The 24,520-nt window shown below is 37.3% G+C and overlaps 1 protein-coding gene across 1 annotated transcript in view; it reads left to right on the plus strand.

The window, feature by feature from the left end:
- Nucleotides 1–8,845: 8,845 nt before the first annotated feature.
- SH2D1B (SH2 domain containing 1B) overlaps nt 8,846–24,520 on the plus strand; it is a 31,723-nt gene continuing 16,048 nt past the window's right edge. The window contains exon 1 of the mRNA XM_060142231.1: nt 8,846–8,994. Within this exon, the coding sequence (XP_059998214.1) occupies nt 8,846–8,994 (149 nt within the window). The remainder of the gene's footprint in view (nt 8,995–24,520) is intronic.

Consider the following 24,520-nt stretch of genomic DNA (forward strand, 5'->3'; position numbering starts at 1 on the left):
ATTCTGTGCTTTGTTTCTTTACTCTCTTAAAGGTGTTTTGATGAGTGGAATTTCACATTAGTACATTTAGTACTAATTAGTAATAATTTCACATTAGTACATCTTATCATTTCTTTTAGGGTTCTTTCTTTTAGGTTTGGTTTAAAATTTCTTTCCCTACCACAAAGTCATACAGAGTATAGATATTCTTCTATAAATACAGTATCTTTTAGATTTGTTGTTTTACACTTCACATGAGGGTCTACAGTACACTTGGAATTTTTTCATTTCTTTCCCACATGGATAGCCAATTGATCCAGCACTATTTGTTGAAAAACTGTCATTTCTCCATAGCTCTGCAATACTTTTTGTCATATATAAGTGTTTATATACATCTGGGTGTGTTTCTGGAGCTTTTATTCTGTTCCATGGTTCTATTTGGCCTTTCTTTTGCTTCAACCACACTGTCTTAATTGCAGTAGCTTTATAAATAGATTTTAATATCTGGTAGAATTTGTTCTGACCTCTTTCCTCTTCCTCAACAGTGTCTTGGCTGGTAGTAATTCCTTTCATTTTCATATAAATTTCAGAAACATTTGTCATTTTCCACACTAAAAAAAAACTGCTGTGTTACTGTCTGGGATTGCCTATATATATTAATCTGGAGCTATTTACATCTTTACAATATTGATTCTTCCAAATTGTATACATATCCATGCATTCATTTGGGTCTTCCTTTATATCTCCAAACAATGCTTTATAATTTGATTCTGGAAACCTTACACATCTTTTCCTAGATTTACTCTTAGGTCCTTGAAGTGTTTTGATATCATAAATGGTGTCATAAATATTTTCAGGTTTACTTTTCTAAATGTTATTGTTATATGCAAATACAATCAATTTTTACATATACTTTGTATCTTGTGCTTTTCTAAACTCACTTATTGATTTTAACAAATTATCTGTAGATTCTTTGGACTTTGTTGTCCAAACAATATTGTCTGTGAAGATGGATGGTGTTTATATTTCCTTTTTAATCTTCCCCCACCCCGTCTTACCACTCTGGCTAGAACCTCTAGTACAATATTAAATATTTTCCTTTTTCCATTATTATTTCTTCTTTGACACATAGATTATTTAAAATTGTATTTCTTGTTTCAAAATATTATAAGCTTTAAAAAACTTCTGATAATTATTCATAGCCTACATTCATTATCATAAGAGAACATTATAGAGAGAGTATGTCAAAATATTTCACTTTGTGGATTTGTCTATTTCTCCTTATAGGTCTATCAATTGTGTATTATATAGCTTAAGATTATCCTACTAGGTGTATGCAAATTTTAAATTGTTATATATATAGTTATATTTTAAGATTGTCTTACTACGTGCATGCAAATTTTTAAATGTTATGTATTACTCATAATTATATGATATATTATAAATTGTTATATATTAAACCTGTCTCATTACAAGGTGAACCTGTTCATTAATACTTTTGTCATAAGCTCTATTTTGTCTGATATTAATATAACTACTCCAATTTTCTTTTGGTTCATATTTACACATTATAATCTTTCTCTATGCTTTTACATTCAGAATGTCTGTTTATATGTTTTATATGTCTCTTTAGTAAACATTACAAAGTTAGATTTTGTTTATTTTAATCCTATCCATTTATGTTTTACCTGGAGCACTTAGTCCATTTACATTAAATATAATTACTAATATACTTGAGTTTATGATTCATATCATTCACCAACCTTGTAATTATTCAGCTTTTGATTTTTTTCTGATTTAGGAGGATTTGGAGAATATTTAGTAATTCATGTCACACTTTTTGATCTGCACTATTCAAAATCTTATTAAATGTAACCTGTCACTATATTTGATATACAGTTCAACAATGTAATCTTTTTTGAGTTTTTTTGTCTCCTTTTATCTGTGTTTTTGTTTGCTTGTTTGTTTGATTGACTAATTTGCATATCACTGTGTACAAAGAAGGGAGATATGACAAGACTCTGCTTATGGGAAAGGGGCAAGGGTGTCAAAGAGAGTTCTTTGGGGTATCAGTTGGCTGAAAAGTCACTCTGTGGAATCAGAATGTCTAAATATATTTCTAAGTTATTTTGTCGTGGAGTGTGCAAGGCAAACCTCTCCTCTCCTACCTCCTCTGCAAATCTTCAGTAAATTCTACTTTGCTCACCAATCCCTTCTTATGAGTGAATTTTGATTTTGGCGGGGAAAGGCATTAGAAAAAGTGTTGCAGTATTGCTCTATGGGCCCACATGGCAGTGTTAGGAGAGAATGTGAGGCACAGGAACTTGGAGGCAGAGGAGATCATAAAAAAGTAAGTCCCGGGCTTCCCTGGTGGCGCAGTGGTTGAGAGTACATCCTGCCGATGCAGGGGACACGGGTTCGTGCCCCGGTCCGGGAAGATCCCACATGCCGCGGAGCGGCTGGGCCCGTGCGTGAGCCACGGCCGCTGAGCCTGCGCGTCCGGAGCCTGTGCTCCGCAACGGGAGAGGCCACAACAGTAAGAGGCCCGTGTACCAAAAAAAAAAAGTAAGTCCCTAGGAATTTACAGAAACGCTGGAGAAATTTCCCTAGGGCACGGACTTGGGGAATTGAGGTAATTCTGCCTAAATTTCGAGTGCTGGGGAGGGGTCCACTGCAAGCTGTGTTGTACACCACTGGAGTTATTCCTACGTTAGCCAATCAGGCAGCTGCATCGTCTCTGAAGTCCCCAAGAAAAACATTTTACACTTGGGAGAAACCCCTTAGACCTCTGCCATTAGTGCCTTTGGGTGGACATTAATTAATTAAATTTATTGAACCAATGGTCTTGTGTCCAGAAAACCTCTCAGGACTAACCATGCTGAGCGCTCACTGCCTCGGGTTAGTCGCACTGGTTTGCTGAGCCTCTGGAGGGACTGTCCTGACCAGAGCTAGCCAATTCCTAGAGATACTAAACGGCTCGCATCACTTTTCAAATGCAAAGACAACCAATCCAGAGCCCATACTCCTAACCACCTCCATTATCTCACACTCCCAGCCACTATCCACCAGCCCTAACCACCCAGGGCGAGGTACCAGGCAACTAGGAACAACCCCTATGCTCCAGAGTCCACTGAAATGATTCAAACTAGCCAATTCTAGAAACAGGAAGCATTCTGTGCTTTTGGATACAAGGGCCCCTAGATAGTTAAGATGCACGTCTAGCGGAGAATTTCAATGACCCCAGATTCTTGCATCTTCCTATACATAAAAAAGCACTAAAATCATTAAGTTGAGATATCTGTTCTTTATGATTAGCATTAATAGTTTTATGCTGGACTACATGTATTTCCCAGACCCCACCCCACCCCCCAAAAAATCATATATATCCTGGCTCCTCTCCCACCTCTTCAGAGCAGTTCCTCATAGCTATCTGAGAGGCTGCCTCCCAGGTTCTAGTCCTCAGTAAGGTCCTCGTATAAAACTGAAACTCACTGCTCTTACATTGTGCTTTTTTTTTTTCAGTTGACATTCTCTATACCAGTAAAGAAATGGACCAGCAAAACATTTCACTGAATTCAAGTTATGTGGCCAAAGAAGAGCATAAAGCTAATTAACTTAGATAGAAAATTAGCTCATCCTTTTCAACTCTTTAGAACTATGGTCTAACTACTAACGGAGATAGTTAAATCATAAAGCAGTTCCTAAAACTGCCAAGACATTTGTTTTTAATATCAAGTGTAATCCATGGTTACCGTTTGAGATTCTATTTCTCACCTAACAGTTATTCAACTAGATAATAAACTACCTCTCAGTTAGAAAGCACCAACATACACCACACACACACACACACACACACACACACACACACACACACACACACACACACACATGCACTTTCTCTTCTCTGTATACTGTGTAGGAAAAAAAGACCTGTGATCTAAGGAACGTAAGTTAGAGGAGATGCAGATAAAATTAGTTTTATTTGGAATGAAGGATTGTGGGACTTGCACCTGACAAGTAATAGAGACTTCTTAGAAGAAACAAACAAACAAACAAACTAGCCAATTCTAGACCTGCTTACCCTGCCTCACCTATTCCTCCCCAGCGAAACCACAATAGAGGCTATGACCTCAGTTCCCCCCCACCCTCTCTGCTCTTGTGCCTGTGACCTATGTTTTCCCATGTGCCCCCTCCTCTTGGGAACTGTGAGAAAAAAAGGTGTTTTTTCCATGGCAATGGTCTCCTGATCTGTAGGCCTTACTGATCTTCAAATTTTCTATGTAGTCACTATATTTTAGAACAGCACAGTACCTGGATGTGCCAAGTTCCTAAGATGTCCAGGATCACAGGGCGAAGGGGCACTTGTCCCAGGAGAATTTACATCACTGGACAGTAAGTACCTGCCACTGCCCTGACCTGAAAAAGAAGTGAGAGAGGCCAGAGCACCTATGTGGACAGTGGGGCGCGTGTGTGTGTGTGTGTGTGTGTGTGTGTGTGCGTGTGCTAGGAATGGGTGTGTCCTTTTCTCAGCACTCCCTGACCTTCTCAGAGCATTTCCCAGGGGTCCTGGGGATGCCAGAAGGATCAATTACCTGCACAACGTGTGTGGATGGAATACTTGGACCTTTGACAATCATCCTGGGACCACAAGAGCCAGGCTGCCTGCTGAGAAGGCCAAACTGGAAAGAGAGAAACAATCTGGGTCCTCAACAGTGGCACTGAGCTGCTTTACCAACTGGCCTAGGAGCCCATGCCTCCTCTGGACTTCCAGTGGGATGGAAGATGAATTTCATCCCTGTTTAAGCTATTTGAGTTGGAGCTTATTTTTGCAACAAAAAGGATCCTAAGAGATACACTGACACAGGGCATTGAATTGTTAAATTAGTTTAGATACTATCTTAATTGATCTGTTTTTTTTTAATGTGGTAGATGTTACTCATCTACTAACAGTGTGTAGATGTCACTACAATGTTGAATTCCCCCTATTTTCTGATTTCCTCATATCTTGAACTATCAGCTTTCCTAAAGTCCCTCTACCACAGATTGACTTTTTCTCCTTATCATTCATCAAATAAAATTTTAAAAGCTGTGTTATAATTGTATTGAATATTGAAAATAATAACTTGGTGTTAAATTAATATGAACATATCCATGACATCTAAGAGGTGAAAACAGATAATGTATCTGTCTTACTGCTTCAACTATTTTGTATAATGGAAAATAGTTTTACATGCATCACTTTATTTAAAAATTGAAATACTCAGAAGTAACAAAAGAAAAAATCAAATAATTCATCTGAGGTTATTTAATCTTCAGCCAGAATCTGTAGGTGAGTTTTATCACTGAGATAAATCCTTTCTCTGCTCTATAGTTTCTCTCAGGGCCTTGGAGCTCATTTCTACAGTTTGTATTTAGATGGTGCTCATCTCATAAACCACTCTGAGGTTTAGAAGAGGAAGAGGAGGTGGAAGAAGAGGGGAGTAGGAAAGTACACTGGGTTGGATAGTGTCCTCTGAAAATTCATGTCCAGCATGAATGAAAAAAGAAAACCTTGAAGAATGCAAACAAAAATCTCAAAAGCGGCTGAGACACTCCAATCACATATAAAAGGTAAACTTGGTAAGTATGAATTTTAGGAGAAGATGTGATTAGGAATTTGTTCATTTGGCAAGTAAACATTAGGTAACTTTTTTTTCATGCAGTTTGATTTAGATGAACAGGCTTGACTGTTCGTGGAGCAGTATGAGAGAAAAGGACGTTAAAATGCTTTTCCTGCAACAAGGCTTGGTTGCTGGGCTAATTCATAGTAAATAGGATCCTACTCTTCAATGTAACTACAGATGAGTGAGGAGAGAAAAGTTAAGGGAAGCTGCTTCATCCTCCATGAGAGAAATCTGGATTTTCTTCCTGAGGGAACCAGATTTGTTAGGTGTATTAGTTTTCTATTGCTGCTGTAACAAATTACTACATATAGTATTTGTCTTTGTCTGACTTATTTCACTTACTATAATGCTTCCAAGGCCCATCCTTGTTGTTGTAAATGGCAGGATTTCCTTCTTTTTTAATGACTGAATAGTATTCCATTGTATATATATTTACCACATCTTCTTTATCCATTATTACGTTGATGGGCACTTACGTTGTTTTCATGTCTAGGCTACTGTAAATAATGCTGCATTGAACATGGGGATGCAAATGTCTCTTCAACATAGTGATTTAGTTTCCTTCAGATATATGCCCAGAAGTGGAATTACTGGATCATATGGTAGTTCTATTTTTAATTTTTTGAGGAAATTCCATACTGTTTTCCACAGTGCTAGTACCAATTTGCATTCCCACCAACAGTGCACAAGTGTTCACTTCTCTCCACATCCTCACCAACACTTGCTATCTCTTGTCTTTTTGATCATGGACATTCTAACATATGTGAGATGACTTCTCATTGTGATTTTGATTTCCATTACCCTAGTAATTAATGATTGTGAGAACCTGTTCATGTACTTGTTGTCCATTAGTATATCTTCTTTGGAAAATGATTGCTGAAAGATGTTACCTCAGTATGGATTTAATTTTCATTTCTCTTATGATGAGTGAGGATGAAGGGACTGGGTTTTGAAACAGGAAAAAAAGGCATGAAAGCCCCTGTGATGATAAAGACCTTGAGTGTATATCCAATTATTTCCTCTGTTATGCCCCAAAATATCCTCACACCAAGCTTAGTACCCAATTTCCTCTTTCATGAGTAAAAGTTCTCTCCTCAACTGCCATAATTCTCAAAAAAATTACACACCAAATGGCCTGAGTTCACACAAGAGAAACTGGAGTTTGAAAGCATATCTCTCTGATACAAGCTCCTCAGTTAGCGTCACTCCATTACACTACATTAAACCAAGAGCAGAGCAGTGGGACTTCCAAGGAAGAACAAAAATCTGCTACAGGAAAGTTCGATGTAAGACAAATCCCCAAGAGTGGGTAGACAGCTGGTAAGCAAAGCAGTAAGATAAAATAATCATCTGAGTTAAGAAGGAATTAAGAGAAGTAAGGATGTGTCCTGAGCACACAGTTCTATTTTTATAGATAGGTACTTGAGATATGTACAAATTCCTATAGATATTTGGATAAGGCAGGTGAATAGGGAGAGAAATTTACATATAGTTCATACTAATTGACATTGTGTGATGGTAATTGTTAAAGTTAAGTAAACGTAATTCAATTTAAAACGTTGGATTATAGATATGTTTACATGGCTTCTATCTGAAATTAATTAATTAATAGCTAATTAAGTAATACTATGTAGGATGCTAATCTATATTGACACTAAATTTAGTCACATCATCACAGATAGCTACAAGGCAGGCTAGGAAAAATAGCCTTTAGCTAGGCAGTCATGTACTCAGTTAAAAATTTTACTATTCTAAATCAAGGATTGACAAACTATAGCTGGCGACCAAATCATGCCAGTGTCTTTTTTTGTAAATAAAGATTTATTTGAACATAAAACAACACTATGTAGGATGGTTTAGTTGCTCAAAAAGCCTTGGAGGAAATGGGGAGATATTGGTCAAAGGGTACAAACTTCCAGTTATATGATGAATAAGTTTTGGGAATCTGATGTACAGCATGGTGATTACAATTAATATTGATAATACTGTATTATATACTTGAAAGTTGATACAAGAGTAGATCTTATATGTCCTCACAACAGTAAAGAAATGGTAAGCATGTGACAAGATGGCAGTATTAGCTAATGCTATGGTAGTTATCATTTGCAATGTACCAAATTAACACGTTGCACACCTTAAACTTACACAATATTATATGTCAATTGTATCTCAACAAAGCTGGGGAAAAAAGGCAGCAGAAATTACTCTTAAGACTAATTCTGATTCTCAGATAACAGAAACCATCTTTTCCAAGCATATCAGTTGACCAAGGTAGAAAAGGCTCAGCAGAAAAAGAGAGATTTTTCTCATCAACACCAGGTTGTCTAAAGGGGGCTAAGTGTCCCTGGCTAGATAGACTTTCCTTGGTCATCACTACTGTCCTGCAGGATGGAAACTTCAAAGGACCTGAGACTCTTCAAACCCAAGCCTAATATATTCTTTTCTTCCACCTGGAGAAGTATCCCTGCACTAATTTTGCATATCCAGATATCCCTCGCACATGGACCAGCTCCTTCCCCAAAAGGCACGATGCTTGAGGATGTAAAAAATGGCCTTTGTTCACCAGTGGCAAGGAGCCTTAGCCAGGGGATATTCCCCCCCAGCCATCCTCCCCCCACAGCATCCAGTTGCTTTCTATTCCCATTACTGTCTTACATTTCTCATGTCATTTGACCCATAGATGCATCTTACCTTCTCAATTGTTCCATTGAGTCTGGACATATTTGGATTCATTCAGCATCTGAACGGTTTGTGAGCACCTGTTCTGAGCTAAGCATAGCATAACCATAGGCAGCTTCAGCAGAAAATGGGCATCCATTTCAGCCAAAATCAGTGATGTGATCCCTGGAAGGGATGCCATGAGCCAGAGAAGGTAAAAACTGGTGATTTAGGGTGATATACAAGGCTGCAACCCAGTTCTGGGGGGCTTGTCTTTGGCATTGAGCTCGAGTCATAAATATCGTTGATTCCGGTATGTACCCAAATGCACTTTGGGTAACCCACTTCTATGAGTCATACTTGGTCTATTTACAGGCTGAAAAGTCTTGGTCACTTCACTACCCCACCTCTCACATTTCCTGAATCTTGTGAAACTATCTGAGTCCCACAAGTAACCTCATCTCACTCCCACAAGTCAGAGAAGGAAGAGGTATTTCTACAGGCTCTTCCTCTTCTCTCCTCAGAGTTGTCCCTGAACTTGGAATATGAGAGGGCTCACCATGGATCTGCCTTATTACCACGGCCCTCTGTCCAAGCAAGACTGTGAGACCTTGTTGCTCAAGGAAGGGGTGGACGGCAACTTTCTGTTAAGAGACAGTGAGTCTATGCCCGGAGTCCTGTGCCTCTGTGTCTCGTGAGTAGCCTCATCTTCCACACATTTGAAACCTTATGCTAAATGTAGGACTAATAACCAAGTAGAAAAGAAATTCTACTTCACTGACTTCGCAGCCCCAATGAGCAGAATGAGAAATAGTTAGACTGCCAAGAGGGGATGGAAGGAACGTGTCTGTCCAAGCTCCTCCACCTGCCCTTCTCTCCCTGGTGCAAATGCCATACAAGCAATGAGCAGACTCTGTGAAGCAGCAGAAATGGGGGGGGCGGTGGTGAGGAGAAGAGAACAGGCAGCATGGGAGCAGAGCGGGGAGGCAGAGAAGGTAGCCATGTGAGAAAGGACCTCTCCTATAGAGGTTGATTTATTTGGTATGGAAAAGACTAGGTGCCCTTTATAAAATTTTTATCTGAGAGGCCAACTTTTTACATGGATTCTGCTGGCTCCACTTGTGATTCTTAAAATACTAATAATATTTCAAATTTCGTTGGATTTGTAAAAGGCTTCAGCGTACATCATCTCCTTTCATCCTGCTTTTAGTCTATCAAGACAAGCCACCATTTTATAGATGAAGAAACAGAGACCTGGGATTTCTCAAACAACTTGGTTGTGCAACAATTCATCTGGTGGTTCCAAAGGGGCTGAGTTCAGTATGCAGGTCCAAGCCAGAGCATCAGAGCTACACTGCTGAAGGAACTTGTTTAGCCCAGTTTAGAAAGCAATCCTGAACAGGTATCAGGGGAAATCTACTGTCTTTAAAGATTCTTGTCTTTGTGGAGACCACTGAAATTTTTCTTTACCTGTTATAGAAATTAAAATCCAAGTGTCTCCATGGATGCGCTTCAGGGCTTCTTAGAATTCGGGAGCTATAAGGACAAAAGAGATTGTCATTACTAACAGAATAGGCAGGGATATATTTCTTTCTCTATATGGTACCGGGAATACAGATATAAGAAAGGCAGCCTTAAGGTGTTAGCAGTTTGAATTTTCAAGTCACAGGTGATGTTGAGGGTGTTTTCATATTTTTTTAGCCATTGTTAATTCCTCTTTTGAGAATTGCATAATCATATCCTTTACCCATTTTTTAGCTTGAGTTGTTCGTCTTCTTACTGATTTTTTTCAATTTCTATGTATGAAGGTAAAACTTTTTTTTTCTAGAAAAAAGACACACACAGACACAAGAAAACTACAGACCAATTTCAATTTCATTTACTATCAATTTTCAATAAACTACTAACAAAATGGAAGCCAGTAAAACATTAATGGAGAAAATACACTATGCTCAAGTATGGTCCAATCCAAGAAATCAAGGATGGTTCCCTGATAGGAAAATTATTAGTTTAATTACATATTAATAAGTCAGAGGTTACAAACTGCATAGCTGATTCAAATTTGCTTAAAAGGTATTAGATAAAATTCAGCATCAACCCCTCAATTAAACACACAGTCATGTGTGCATATGCATACACACACTTACATACTCTTAACCATGTAGAGCTAGAGAGGTGCTTCCTTAAACAAAGGCCAGGTGAAGCACTAGAAGAATTACCCCCCAAATCATGAATGAGCCAGAGATGTTCATTATAAGCACTACTATGTAACATTTTCCAGGATATGTTAGCAAGTGTAATTAGTCAAAGGAAATACATGTAAAAATTGAAAACAAAGATGCAAAATTATTATTATTTGCCGTTGACATGACTTTATACCTGTGAAATACAGATTTAACTGAAAAGAAAAACTACTAAAAACTAAGAAAATCCAATAAGGATATCTGCTTATATTATTGAAATCTAAAAAATCAATAGCTTTTTCATACAGAAACAATAACCAGTAAGTAAATATAATAACACATCTCATTTACATCAGCACAAAATTAATAATACCCAGGAATAAATGTAATATGAAATGTACAAAATTAAACAGCTACTGGGGAGCTTACTAGAAGACTTCAGTGAAGGGAAGGATTCAGTTTGAAAGCATATCAGTTCACCATAATTAATCATAAATTCAGTATATTTCCAGTGAAAAATCAACAGAATTTAAAATTTTTTCTTCAAAGATAGTAAAGTTTATCCAGGTGGGAAATGAAACACAAGGAACCTGCCAGAGAGCCAGAAAATATTTAATTAAAAAAAGGGGAGGCTTCCCTGGTGGCGCAGTGGTTGAGCGTTGAGCGTTCGCCTGCCGATGCAGGGGACACAGGCTCGTGCCCTGGTCCAGGAAGATCCCACGTGCCATGGAGCAGCTGGGCCCGTGAGCCATGGTCGCTGAGCCTGCGCGTCCGGAGGCTGTGCTCCGCAACGGGAGAGGCCACAGCAGTGAGAGGCCCGCGTACCGCCAAAAAAAAAGGGGGGACTAATACCAAATATTAAAATACATTATAAAACTACAGTAACTACTACAGTAATTAAAAGAGTTTCGTACTGAGAGATCAATGGAATCAAATATAGAATCCGGTAGAAATGAATCCAAATACGTATGGAATTTAGCATATACGTAAAAGCATTTCAAATCAATGAGGAAAAGATGAGTGATAATTGTGTTGGGACACTTGGCTGGTCACTTAGAAAAAAATAAACCTGAATCCCTTTCTTACTTCTTGAAGTAAAATTAATTCAAATTGGTTCTAATACAGAACTTATTTTTCTAAATGAAACTGTGTGTACTAGAAGAAAACGTGAACTATTAAAAAATATTCCTGGAATTGAGAAAGACTTCCTAACAAGATATAAAACACAGAAACCAAGAAAAGATTGCTAAATATGACCATTATAACAAAAAACTGTTGTTAAAAAAACTTACTGACAAACCAACAGAAAAAATCAAAACTTCATTAACATATAACGAAGCTTTTAAAAAACAATAGAAAACTAGGTAAAATGCAAGAGGAGGAGATTCTCTGAAATGGAATGTGAAAAAGAAAGATAAAAAAATGCTATATCTCATTCATAACTAAAGAAACACAAATTAAAAGAATAATGTGGGCTTCCCTGGTGGCGCAGTGGTTAAGAATCCGCCTACCAACGCAGGAGACCAGGGTTCGAGCTCTGGTCCGGGAAGATCCCACATGCCGTGGAGCAACTATATTAACTACTGAGCCTGTGCTCCTAGAGCCCACGAGCCACAACTACAGAGCCCAAGTGCCACAAATGCTGAAGCCTGTGCGCCTAAAGCCCGTGCTCCGCAACAAGAGAAGCCACGACAATGAGAAGCCTGCGCACGGTGATAAAAAGTAACCCCCGCTCATCACAACTAGAGAAAGCCTGCGCACAGCAACGAAGACCTAACAGAGCCATAAATAAATAAATACATTTATTTATATTAAAAAAAAGAATAATGTGATACCATTTTTACCTCTTCAAGGGTTTAGAATTAAAACTATGAAAATACCCAGAGGAAATTCAACTGCTGGGAAGCAGAAGTGCTTGCACATGCTAAATACAGCCTCTCTGGATAGAAATGTGGTCAAAACATAAAATGCACAGGTATAACCTTTGACTCAAAATTTCATTAATAAAAATGTATCTTATAGTTATTACTGCATAAGTATGTGCAAATTGACATTAACAAGATTGAGTAAATCCATATATGGTATGAAAAATACTCCAAGATCTATTGTTGTGTGAAAAAGGCAAGATGCAAAGTATGATCCCATCTGTGTAAAAAAAAACAAAAAAAAGTACGCCTATATCTTTGTATATTCATAAACAAGTTTTGAAAGTTATATAAGAAATTTATAATAGTGGTTACAGCTGGGGAATTTAGGAGGAGTAAATAGGGGAAAAAATGTTGTGGATTCATTCTTTTTATTTGATAACTTTTTCACACTTTAAGTGCTTACGTGCATGCATTACTTTGGTAATTTAAAAAAATGTTTATAAAAATGTAGTGAATCCCTACTACCTATTCAAACACTGTGCTAAGGCCTGGGGAGATTCCAAGGAGATTCCAATAAGGGACTTGCAATTTTTTTCAACATGTAAATAAATAAAATGAGGGTAAGACAATATTATACAAATTCAAGGACAGAGGAGATGAGCAGGAAAGTTTTCTTAGAGGAGGTGGTATTTGAGCTGGGATTTAAAAGAGTGGATAAGATTTGGTTACACAGAAATGGGATGGAAGGCATTGTAGGTTGGGGAAAAGGCAGGAACATAGGTCTAGAAATAGGATATTTTAAAACACATAAGAATCATACAGGGTTCTGGAAAGGTAGTTTGGAAACCAACTTTTGGAAAAGTCAGTTTGGGGTAATATTATGGGGTCTTAAAAGAATGATTCTGTAGCTAATGGGGAAACACGGATGGTTTCTAAGCAGGGAAATGACAAGATTAGTGCTGAGTTTTAGGAACTCCAGTCTAATAAGGAGAGTGTACTGAAGCTGGCAGATGATGATGGCAAACCAGATGGGAGATGGTGAGGGACTAGCTACGGTGGGGCAAGCAGTGCGAATGGAGATTAGAAGAAGTTGCAAGAGATGTGATAGAGACAGGAGAGACCTTGGTCAAGATTTCAGGGTACATAGTCAACACTGGGATTCTCTTTAAAAATTGACATTTATGCTCAACTGCTCTGTGATACATCATGCTAGCTTATATATTCATTCAAAGCAAAATTCATGGAGAAATGTAATACAAATAATAATAACTAATCAAATGGAGAGGCAGAAATAAATATTTGTTAAACACCTGCACTTGATCGGGGCTCACCCTCTTCCCTGCCCACGTCACTTAAAGGCAAACAAAATTTCAGGCACCCTCAGGCTTAAGGCTCAGATCAAATGGTCCCCATCAAAACGGCCTTCTTCATAATTCTTGTGAAATTTTGTTATCACAAAGATCAGACAGACCATTCAGTTGTTATTGTTCAACAGTTATTTAAAGTCTCCCATGTCAAGCACTATGGTAGACACTCAGTTGATGCCTTCAACACAGCTCAGAGTCTAGTGGGGAAAATAAAGAAGTAAAAGGACACTGTGACGTGTGTGATAACTGATGACTGAGAGCAAGGAGTGATTCATTCATCAAGGAGTAGAGAGCCTACATGGGAGCTGGGACTTGGAGGATGACTAGAAGCTTCATTCACTCATTCAACAAGCACACACTGAGCACCTATTAGGTTCCAGGCATGTTCCTATGCATTGGTGAGACAGTGATAAACAGTACAGGCACTAGTCCTGCCTTCATGAAATGACATTCCAGTGAGAGGAGACAATACAGTGAAAACAAAACAGAGGGGTATTACAGGGAGGGACAAATAGTCTTCTTTAGGTTGGGTACAGGAAAGATTCCTCTGAGAAGGTCACATAAAGCAATTCATATTCCAGTATACAACCCTAAGTAAGCAAAGCCAAAACTATCTACAACACAAGCACTAGACTGTTTTTCTATATCTGTGCAGCAAGAGCCACTATGAAGGTGCTTTCTATGAGTCAAAAATTGTGCTAAGCATGTTACATCAATTACCTCATTTATCTTTTGCAAAGCCGTCTTCCATAGGTGATATATCTCTATTTTGTGGGAAAAGAAATGGAGCTTCTTATTAACTAAAGTGTCCAAGGTCAAACTCTTAATATGTTGTTATGTTCCCTCTCTTATCAATGTCCCCAGTTCCACTGAAATGTGTTCAATGTGGTCCCCTTGGAACTGTGTTATAAAGTGCTCAAGCAGGGGACTTGAGGGCTTGGCAGTAGATCCTAATATGTAGAATTTGCATTCTGCTTCCTAGAAATGAGCTACCCTCTCTTCTTTGTTGTGTTAGAATGCCAATATGCCAAATTTCATGATTTCACAGATCTAAATGAAGATATTATGGAGAAGGTTAGAAATAAAGGAAGGAAGTCACAGAGGAGAGTTGGCCCAGCAGCATATAGCACTGACCAGAAAGCTATGTATGTGGTAACCATGGACAGGAAACGTTACTTGATCTCACAGCCTGATAGAGCATGAAAACACCAATGTGCAAAACACTGTCTGTGTAGGCGACATTGTGAGTGTTAGAAGTTGGAACTGGGTCTGGCTTTATAATCAGCAGAGTCAAAATGGAATAGATATTCGGAGATGCAAGGAATTCACCTGCAGTTATGAAGGCAAAGGAGGGACTTTCTGTAGTCATATATAGGAAGGCTGCAGATGAGAAGAACCCAAGCCCTGACTTAGGGCAGGTCCTCACTGAGGAGGAAACAACAGAAAGAGTGAAAGAGAGAACCCAAGAGTCATTTCCAGCTCTCAGGTTCTGAGATCTTTGGAAAGACTTGAGTTCAGAAAGAAAAAAAAAATTCAAACTTTTTTGTTGTTTTAGAAAAATCAAATGTTGAGAAAGGTATAAAAAAGAGAGCAGAAATTATCTCAGTCTCACCACTCAGAAATCACCTTTTCTAATCTCTCCAGACTGTTCTCTATTCATATGCATGTATAAGCAAATATTATATATGTACATAAATGATTCATTATATATATGATCATCTGAAACCCTTTTTTTCAGTGTATAATGGGTATCTTTCCACTTCAAAGAAAGCCAATACACATCAGCCTTTCATGATTGCTTACTATTTTGATTGCATATATCATAATTTATATATAACTATATATTTAGGTTATTTCCAGTTTGGTCAAATGGACCCAATGTAATTTGAGAAGATTAACATTTTTGTGCTTACATCTTTGAGAGTTTGCCCAACTCTCTCCTCAGGATAATATCCTAAACATTTTAACATTTTTACACACATTGACAAATTAGTACAACAAAAGGTTATATGGATGCACACTCCAATCAAGACCGGTGAGAGAGCCAGAAGTTAAAAGTCTTAAAACATTCTGTATTGACTTGTAACTGTTTTATTCATCGTCTTAGCAGTATATTTCAAAGAACAGAAGTTCTTGATTTTGATGAAGTCAAATTTATCATGTTTTTCTTTCATGAATTGTGATTTCAGTGTTGTATATAATAAACCCTTGCTTAATGCAATTCATAAAGATTTTCTCCTTGTTTTCTTCTAGAGTTGTATACTTTTAACTTTCACATTTAGTGTAGCCTATTCTGATTTAATTTTTGCAATCTGGGGTAAGGTTGTGGTTGGTGTTTTATTAAATATGGTCACCTATTTGTTCCAGCTCATTGTTGAACAGACTATCCTTTATACCAAGAAATTGCTTTTGTGCCTTTGTAAAAAACAAAAACTATTGACTATATAAGTTTGGATCTATTTCTAAGCTCTCACCATGGATCTTTTTTTTTTTTTGTCTTTATGAAACTTCTGTATTGTGTTGATTACTATCACTTTATAATAAATCTTGAAATAAGATGGTTTACATCACCCAACTTTTTCAGGGTTATTTTAGCTATGTTAGTCCCTTTGCATTTCCATACATATTTTAGATTCAGCTTTTCATCTACTCCCCCCCACCAACACACACACAGACTGATGACATTTAGATTGAGATTGCATGAATCTAGAGATCAATTTGGGGAGAACTAACATGGTAATATTAATTCTTCTGATCCATGAACATAGTTTAATCTTTTCATTCATTCATATCTTTTAAAATTTCTCTCAGAAATGTTTTGTAACAGGTCTTGTACATCTTTTGTCAAATTTATCCCAAAGATTTCACACACTTGATGTTATTTTAAATGATATCAGATTTTAATGATTTAAAATTTTTAATTATTTTATTTTCACTTTCCACTTGTTCAATGCAAGTGAATGAAAACACAGTTGATTTTCATATACTGAACTTGTATCCTGCAACCTTGCTAAACTCACTTATTGGCCCAGTGGCTTTTTTTGTAGAATCTCTGTATGATTTTCTACATGCCATCTGCAATTAAAGATGATTTTATTTCTTCCATGCCAATTTTTCTGTTCCATTTTTTTCTTGCCTTATTGCACTAGCTAAGACTTCCAAAACAATATATAATAGAAGTGATGAGTGCAAAAAATCCTTGTCATTTTCTGATCTTGGGGTAAAAGTATTCAATCTTTTCCCACTAACTACATCTTTAGCCCTCCACTTCCTAGTAGGGCTGAGTTTTTTTCTGCATCAACTGAAATGGTAGTATGAATTTTTGTTTCTTGTCTGTTAATCAACAGATTAAATTTTCTAGATTCCACATGTAAGTGATACCATGCAGCATTTATCTTTCTCTGTCTAGCATGGTTGAATAATATTCTATTGTTTATATATTCCGCATCTTCTTTATCCATTCCTCAGTTGATGGACACTTGGGTTGTTTCCTTATCTTGGCTTATGTGAGTAATGTTGCAATGAACATGGAGTACAGATATCTCTTTGATATCTTGTTTTCATTCCCTTTGACTGTATACTCAGAAGTGGGATTACTGGATCATAATTTTTACTTTTTTGAGGAACCTCCATACTGTTTTCCATAGTGGTTGCACCAATTTACATTCCCACCAACAGTGCACAAGTATTCCGTTCTCTCCACATCCTCACCTATATTTGATATCTCTTGTCTTTTTGATGATAGCCATTCTAACACATGTGAGGTGACATCTCATTGTGATTCTGATTTCAATTTCCCTGATGATTAGAGATACTGAGTTCCTTTTAAAGTACCTGTTGGCCATTTGTATATCTTTTTGGGAAAAACATGTATGCTTTATGTATTTTGAAACAAACATTTAGGTGCATAAACATTTAGAATTGTTATATCCTCTCGATCAATTGACCCCTTTATCTTTTTGAAAACCCCACTTCTTTATTCCTGGTTATAGTCATTGCTCTGAGCTGATATTGCTAGCTTTCTTTTCATTAGTGTTAATAGTATATACTTTCCCCACCAATTGACTTTTAATCTAGTTGTGTTTTCATTTTTATATCAGGTCTTTTGTAAGAATCATACCCCTGAGTCTTGCTTTTTTATCCAATCTGACAATAACTTCCCTTTAATAGGGATGATTAGGCCATTTGTATTTAATGTGATCATTAATATGACTGGTTTAAATCTACTATCTTGGTATTTATTTTCTATTTGTCCTGTCTGTTCTTCTTTTCCCCTTTCTGCCTACTTTGGAATTGATTGAATATTTAAATTATTTCCAAATTATCTCTTTTGCAGGCTTGCTACCTAAAATTCTTTGTTTTTTGGTAGTTTATTTAGTATTTATAGTATTCATGTTTCACTTATTATAACCTATCTTTGAGTAATATTATACCACTTCACCTATAATACAAGAACCTTACAATAATATCCTTTCATTTCTCCCACACTCTAATTAAGCTTTTGTGCTCTTATTGTCATCCATTTTATTTCTATATATTTTATTACCCCTACAGTAGATTGTTATTACTTTTACTTTTAGCAATCAATTATCTTTTAAAGTGATTTTAAATATAAGAAAAATATTTTTTTATTTACCCACATAATTACTATTTCTGGTACTCTTCTTTCCTTTGTATGTACCAGGGTTTCTCAACCTTGGCGTTATTGAAATTTGGGGCCAGCTAATTCTTTGTTGAGGGGAATGCCCTGTGCAACTTGTGATGACTAAACATATCTCAAGACATTGCCAAAAGTCACTCCTAGTTGAGAAATATTAGTATTGTTTCAGATTTTCACCTGGTACCATTTTCTGTCTGTCTAAAGGACTTCCTATAACATTTCCTGTAGTGCATATATACTGGTGTAAATTATTTCAGCTTTTGTGTATTTGAAAATGTCTTCTTTTCACCTTCAGTTTTTGAAAGATTTTCCCTGGATATAGATTTCTAGGTTAATTTTTTCTTTCAATACGCTTAAGATTTTGTTCCACTGTCTCCTGACTTGCAGCGTTTCTGATAAGAAGTTTGCTGTCCTTATATTTGTTCTTCTGTAGGTATGTATTTTTTTTCTTCAATTGCTTTTGAGATTTTCTCTTTATCATTGGTTTTAGGCAATTTGATTGTGATGTACCTTTGTGTAATTTTCTTTGTGTTTCTTGAGTTTGGGGTGCATTTAATTTTTTGTACATGTGGGTTTATAATTTTCATCAAACTTAGAAAATTTTTGTCTGCTGTTTCTTTAAATAGTTTTGTTCCCACTCAGGGAATTTAATTACAGGTATATTAGGCTACCCAAAGTTGTTCCACATTTTACAGGTTCTCTGTTTATTTTTTTCAGTCTTTTTTTCTCTCTGATTTTCATTTTGTATAGTTTCTATTGCTTTGTCTTCAAGTTCACTAATTTCTGTCTGCTGTAATGTGAAATTTGCTGCTAATCCCATCCAGTGAATTCTTCGTTTTACACAATGTAGTTTTTATCTCTAGAAGTTTAATTTGGGTGTTTCTTTAATATCATCCATGTTTCTACTTAGCAAGCTCCTTTTCTCTAGATTCTTGAACATCTGAGATAATAACAACAACTGTATTAATGTCCTTGTCTACCAAGGTAGAGCCTTATGTCTCCCTAAGTTGATGAAATAGAGCTAGGAGTCCAGGAAGACCAAGGTGCCTAGAGTTTATGGGGGTGAGAACACAGAAGAAAAGATACACTAAGAAAGAGCTCCTGGGATCTGCAGAGGGGTTCCTTGAATCTTCAGCTTAGTGTTGAATAGCTCATGTGCATGAGGTAAATAACCAGGCTGGGTAAAAAAAATCACCCTAAAAGCCAAAGGAACAATCTCTGGAGCTCACACTGGTCTGGAAATAGTTTGTATTCTCACCAGAGTAGAAAATTTTATAATTCATGGACCTCAGTTAGAATAATCAGAAGCATACTGATTCAGTAGTGGGATAGAATTAGCTCTGAACTAAAGGCTGCTCTTGTATCACCTAAAAAATATTTAAAACAAGTCTCCAAAAGATTGAACTATTTCCAAGTAGCTTAACTGCACCCTAGAAAAATGTTCAAGAATCTTTATAGGAAAATGAGAATATCCAGCACCATAAAGATAAAATTTGCTACTTCTGGCATCAAATCAAAATTTACCAGGTATGGGGACTTTCCTCATGGTCCAGTGGTTACGACTGCATGCTCCCAATGCAGGGGGCAAGGGTTCGATCCCTGGTTGGGGAACTAAGATCCCACATGTTGCATGGTGCGGCCTAAAAACAACAAAAACAAAATTTGCCAAGTATGAATAGAGGCAGGAATTACAATCCATAAAGAGGAGAAATGTTAATCAATAGAACCAGACCCAGAAATGAACCAACATCATATTTTATAGGATATTAATATAATCAATGTCCTTCTGTGTTATATTATGCCACAGAAAGAGAACTGACACATCTGTGTGATAAGGCCATGACTGTGTACTCTTATTCTTATCAAATGAAGGCAACTGGTTCTGACTACTTTGCTATTAGGAATTTTAGCTAGATAGGTAGATAAATTGCTTTTGTTTGATCTACAGCAAAGCTTTTCCTAGATCTAGATGCCAGATCTGTGATTATTTTATCCACAAAAATATGCACATCTGGAACTGCAGTTGAAAATACAATAACCTTTGATTAAGGTTGTAATAATCCATAGTCATTCTTCAAGATATATCTGGTGTTTGCACTGGCCAATAGGTCAGTCAAATGAGAATGTGGTAGGAATCAACACACCGTACATTTCATGATTTGATGGTGCCCTTAGTATAGAAATCTCTTCCAGGGATGTGAAATTGCTTTAGTTTACTGTCTTGGCAGATGAAACCAGTTATAGGAGCTTCTGCTTTGTCCTTTCCACTACAATAGTCCTCATTCTATGATTCAAAGAACAAATGAAAAGATTTTGACAATTCCTAAGTCTGTAAGTGCATTCTGGAACTGGGGAAATAACCATAGGATGGTCCCGTGGTCCCACTGGATCCACTTGAAGTAGACTCGGGCCAAGATTTCTTCTATCACCTGACTCCCATGAGTTCTACCTCTGACTGCTGGATCATGGGAACATTTGAGTCTCCAAAAATTAGTGTCAGTTCAGAGCCAGTATCAAATAACCCTAAAAAATATTGGGTATTTTTCCTTTTCCCAGTACACAGTGCCCCTAGTAAATGTTGTACGTTCTTCTGGAAAAGGCTTGGGGAAGTGTGGTCACATTCCTTCCCTAAGGCAATCCAGAAACCCAACACCACTCTCAATAAAAGGGATCTGAGTCTGTCAACTGGATTAAATCTGTAGATTGGGTAAGACATCCAAGAATCCCTACTCTGTGACTCAAGTCAGTGTTGTGCCACAAGACCTAGAAGTTCTCTGCTTACTTTATATCCAACAGAACTTTAGGCTGTCCATCATTCTATGCTTTGGAATCCAGTGAATCAATTAAACATCACCACAGATCCCTGTACAGCAAATTGCTCTTACACTGTTACATCCCTCTGGCTTATGATAATTGTGCCATCTTTGTCTCTCATTGAGTGCTAACACCTAACCTCTACTATTCCTCGATCCCATTATTTCCACTAAAATCAGGGCACCCAACCATTTCAGGATTTCCCACTGTCAACTCCAGCTTACAGCACAGAGATACAGTTTTCAAAGATGCTGGTTCTCTCCTCACAATTTATTTTTTAGTTCTTCATGAAGGTGCTGACCTTCAGACACCTTGAAGGGGGGTGAGGTATAACTAGACAGTTTGCATTAATAGATTTATTATAATATTCCCATCTTCCTGAGTTTTCAGATTCCTTTCTCTATAGAATTCCAGGGAAGTTTTGGCATTTTGATCTCCATTGAATGTGAGCCACCATTAAATCCATGCTTCAATTAACCAGTCTAGCAGAATGTTTATGTCACTCCCCAGTGCATGAGCTAGCACATTAATTCCAAATCCTGGGTGAGTGCGCCTTTATTTATGAATTAAGCCAACAAATCTTCTATTTTATCCTTCTTGGTTTAACATCCTAATATCCATTTCTGTGTATACTCTTTATATATGTGTCTCCCACCGACTGAACCCAATCAGAGGCCTGAGAGCAAGGGAGTCCATAGAGGTCAGAGCACAGAGCAGAGTGGGGAAAGTTAGAAAGAGGATCTGGAGATACAGAAAATATCTGGCACATGTATATACTAGTACAGTAAGTCCCCTACATAAGAACCTTCAAGTTGTGAACTTTCAAAGATGCAAACATCCGTTGGCATGTCCAATCACGTAAGTTAGTTCACATGTCTGGCGTACCTTGCCATGTGTGTGCATCCTCTACAAGTGGTTGTGCTTTTGTGTACTTTACTGTACAGTACTATATAGAGTACAGTAGTACAGTATCTTTATTTCAAGCCCAGGATGTCTGGTAGCAAGCATAAAAGCAGCGGTGATGTAGGTGGTACTGCTAAGGAGAGATTCACGACACAGAAAATGGCAAGGGGATTTTCTTTATTTGAGGAGGCACTGTTAGTTTTTGAGGCATAGGACCTGAACGTAGAATGGTACACGAAGGTTGCAGCAGCCATTCAGAATGCAATCCAGTGCCACCGTGTCATCTATGGTGAGAAAAAAAGAGCTACCCAGACATCACTGGATCGTTTTTTCCAAGAGGGTAGATAGAATTGAATCCAGCAAGGAACCAGAACCTGTGCCATCAACGTCAGGCATGAGTGAAACTGCAGCTTGTCCTCTGTCTCCTACTGCTGACGATCCTTCAGCTCTACCATCTCCCACCTCCTCTCCCTCCTCCAGTCAGTAACTCTTCTTGCCTGTTCACTCGATGCCAGCCCCTGGAAGCCAGCAATTGCACTGTACTACTGTACATTTCAAGGTACTGTACTGTAAGATTAAAAAGTTTTGTTTGCTTGTTATGTATTATTCGTGTGAAAAGTATTATAAACTTATTACAGTACAGTACTGTATAGCCGATTCTGTTAGTTGGGTACCTAGGCTAACTTTGTTGGACTTACGAACAAATTGGACTTACAAACAAATTGGACTTATGAATGCACTCTCAGTACAGAACTTGTTCGTATGTAAGAGACACTGTTCTGGACACATTAAGTTTGAAATATCTAACATCCAAGAGGAGATGTTAAGTAGTTAATGTTAAGTAATTAATGTTAGGTAGAAAAAATGAGTCTGGAGTTCAGGGCCAGGTTGGAGGTAGAAATACAAATTAAAATATAATTTGGTAAGTGTTCATATTTTCACAGTAGTCAGTCTTTCCATTCAAAAACATTCCACCTCCTTTTATTTTGTTCATTTATGTCTCTTGGTAAGATTTTTCATACACACTTGGCACATTTCTTATTAAGATAATTCAATGCAACTCAGCAAACAGTTATTGAGAATGTATTGTAAGATTGACAATGGTGCTAGAGTGAACAAAACAGACATGATTCTGGCCCGAGTATGAAATACAGATGAGGAAATGGATAATTAAAAATCGGTATGGGGCTTCCCTGGTGGCGCAGTGGTTGAGAATCTGCCTGCCGATGCAGGGGATACGGGTTTGAGCCCTGGTCTAGGAGGATTAAAAAAAAAAATCGGTATGATAAGTATGTTTCGATAGTAATGGACTACTTTTTCCAAAGGTTCCCATCCTTTCCCCCTGATGGAATGCCCCACCCCAGGGTGCCTTACCTGAAGCACTAGGTGCCTTGAATCAATTCAGCTGCCTTTCTCTGCCAAGTCTTTGAGCAAAGCCTGGGTGGCAGAGGTGGCATGTGGCTGGTTATCGAGGTATGTAGTATGTACATAGTGAGGTTCTTGTGATATTGGTTATCACTTGAGACCTGTTAAGACAGGAATACATACACCGATTAAACCCCATCTACCCAACATTCCTCTTCTCTCCCCATGAGAATCAGCCTGAAGTCACCCATCCCCCATTCCATACTCTTAAAAACACAGGGGGAAAATCAGGGATACAAATTTTAAGACTATATTCATTTTAGGTCTGTTTTTTGAAAAACATAAAAATTTTCTTGAATATTGAAAAAAGTAAAACCACTCTAAAAGAGAATTATTAGAGAATTAAAACATAGCCTTTACCACAAAATAGTGTGCTTCAAAAGAAGTGAGGTTGTTGGTAAAAATAACAAATACTTAGTGGTGGACACTTTTTATCTGTTTAATTGTTTTGCTTTTGTGTTTGGATAAAGGCTGTTTCAGAGCAGTCAGTAAGCATCTGGAATCTAGAAAGTTAACCACTGTGATTACTAAAGGCTTAAATAACAAACTCTGTAGCTTTTCAGTAAAGAGATATCAGCTCCCACAAAGAGCCAAAATGTTCATAATAGATTTTTTTCAAAGTTGCAGAACAAGAGATGTTTGTTGAAGATCAACAAATCATAGGAAAAGATTTACTTAGCCTATTCTTACATCTTTAGCATTTCCCAACTAGTGTAAACAGATAGAACTTTTCCAACAGATGGAAAAATTTGCACCAAAACCCCTCAGAACTCAGTGATGACACCACTGATACCCCTTCCTCCCCGCCTTCCTCCCTCTCCCTCCCTCCCTTGTTCTTTTATCTTTAATCTCAAAATTGCACTAAAAAAGCTATTTTACTTTAAACTTTCATTATTAATTATAATTTAGTAAGTTTTAGAGAGTATGTGTTATTTTTGAATACTGTATTTTGATTAAGTTAATCTAATAATAGTTCATATTAGAAAATATGCATTTTTCA

This window comes from Lagenorhynchus albirostris, chromosome 2 (genome assembly GCF_949774975.1).
Source record: "Lagenorhynchus albirostris chromosome 2, mLagAlb1.1, whole genome shotgun sequence".
Lineage (NCBI taxonomy): Eukaryota > Metazoa > Chordata > Mammalia > Artiodactyla > Delphinidae > Lagenorhynchus > Lagenorhynchus albirostris.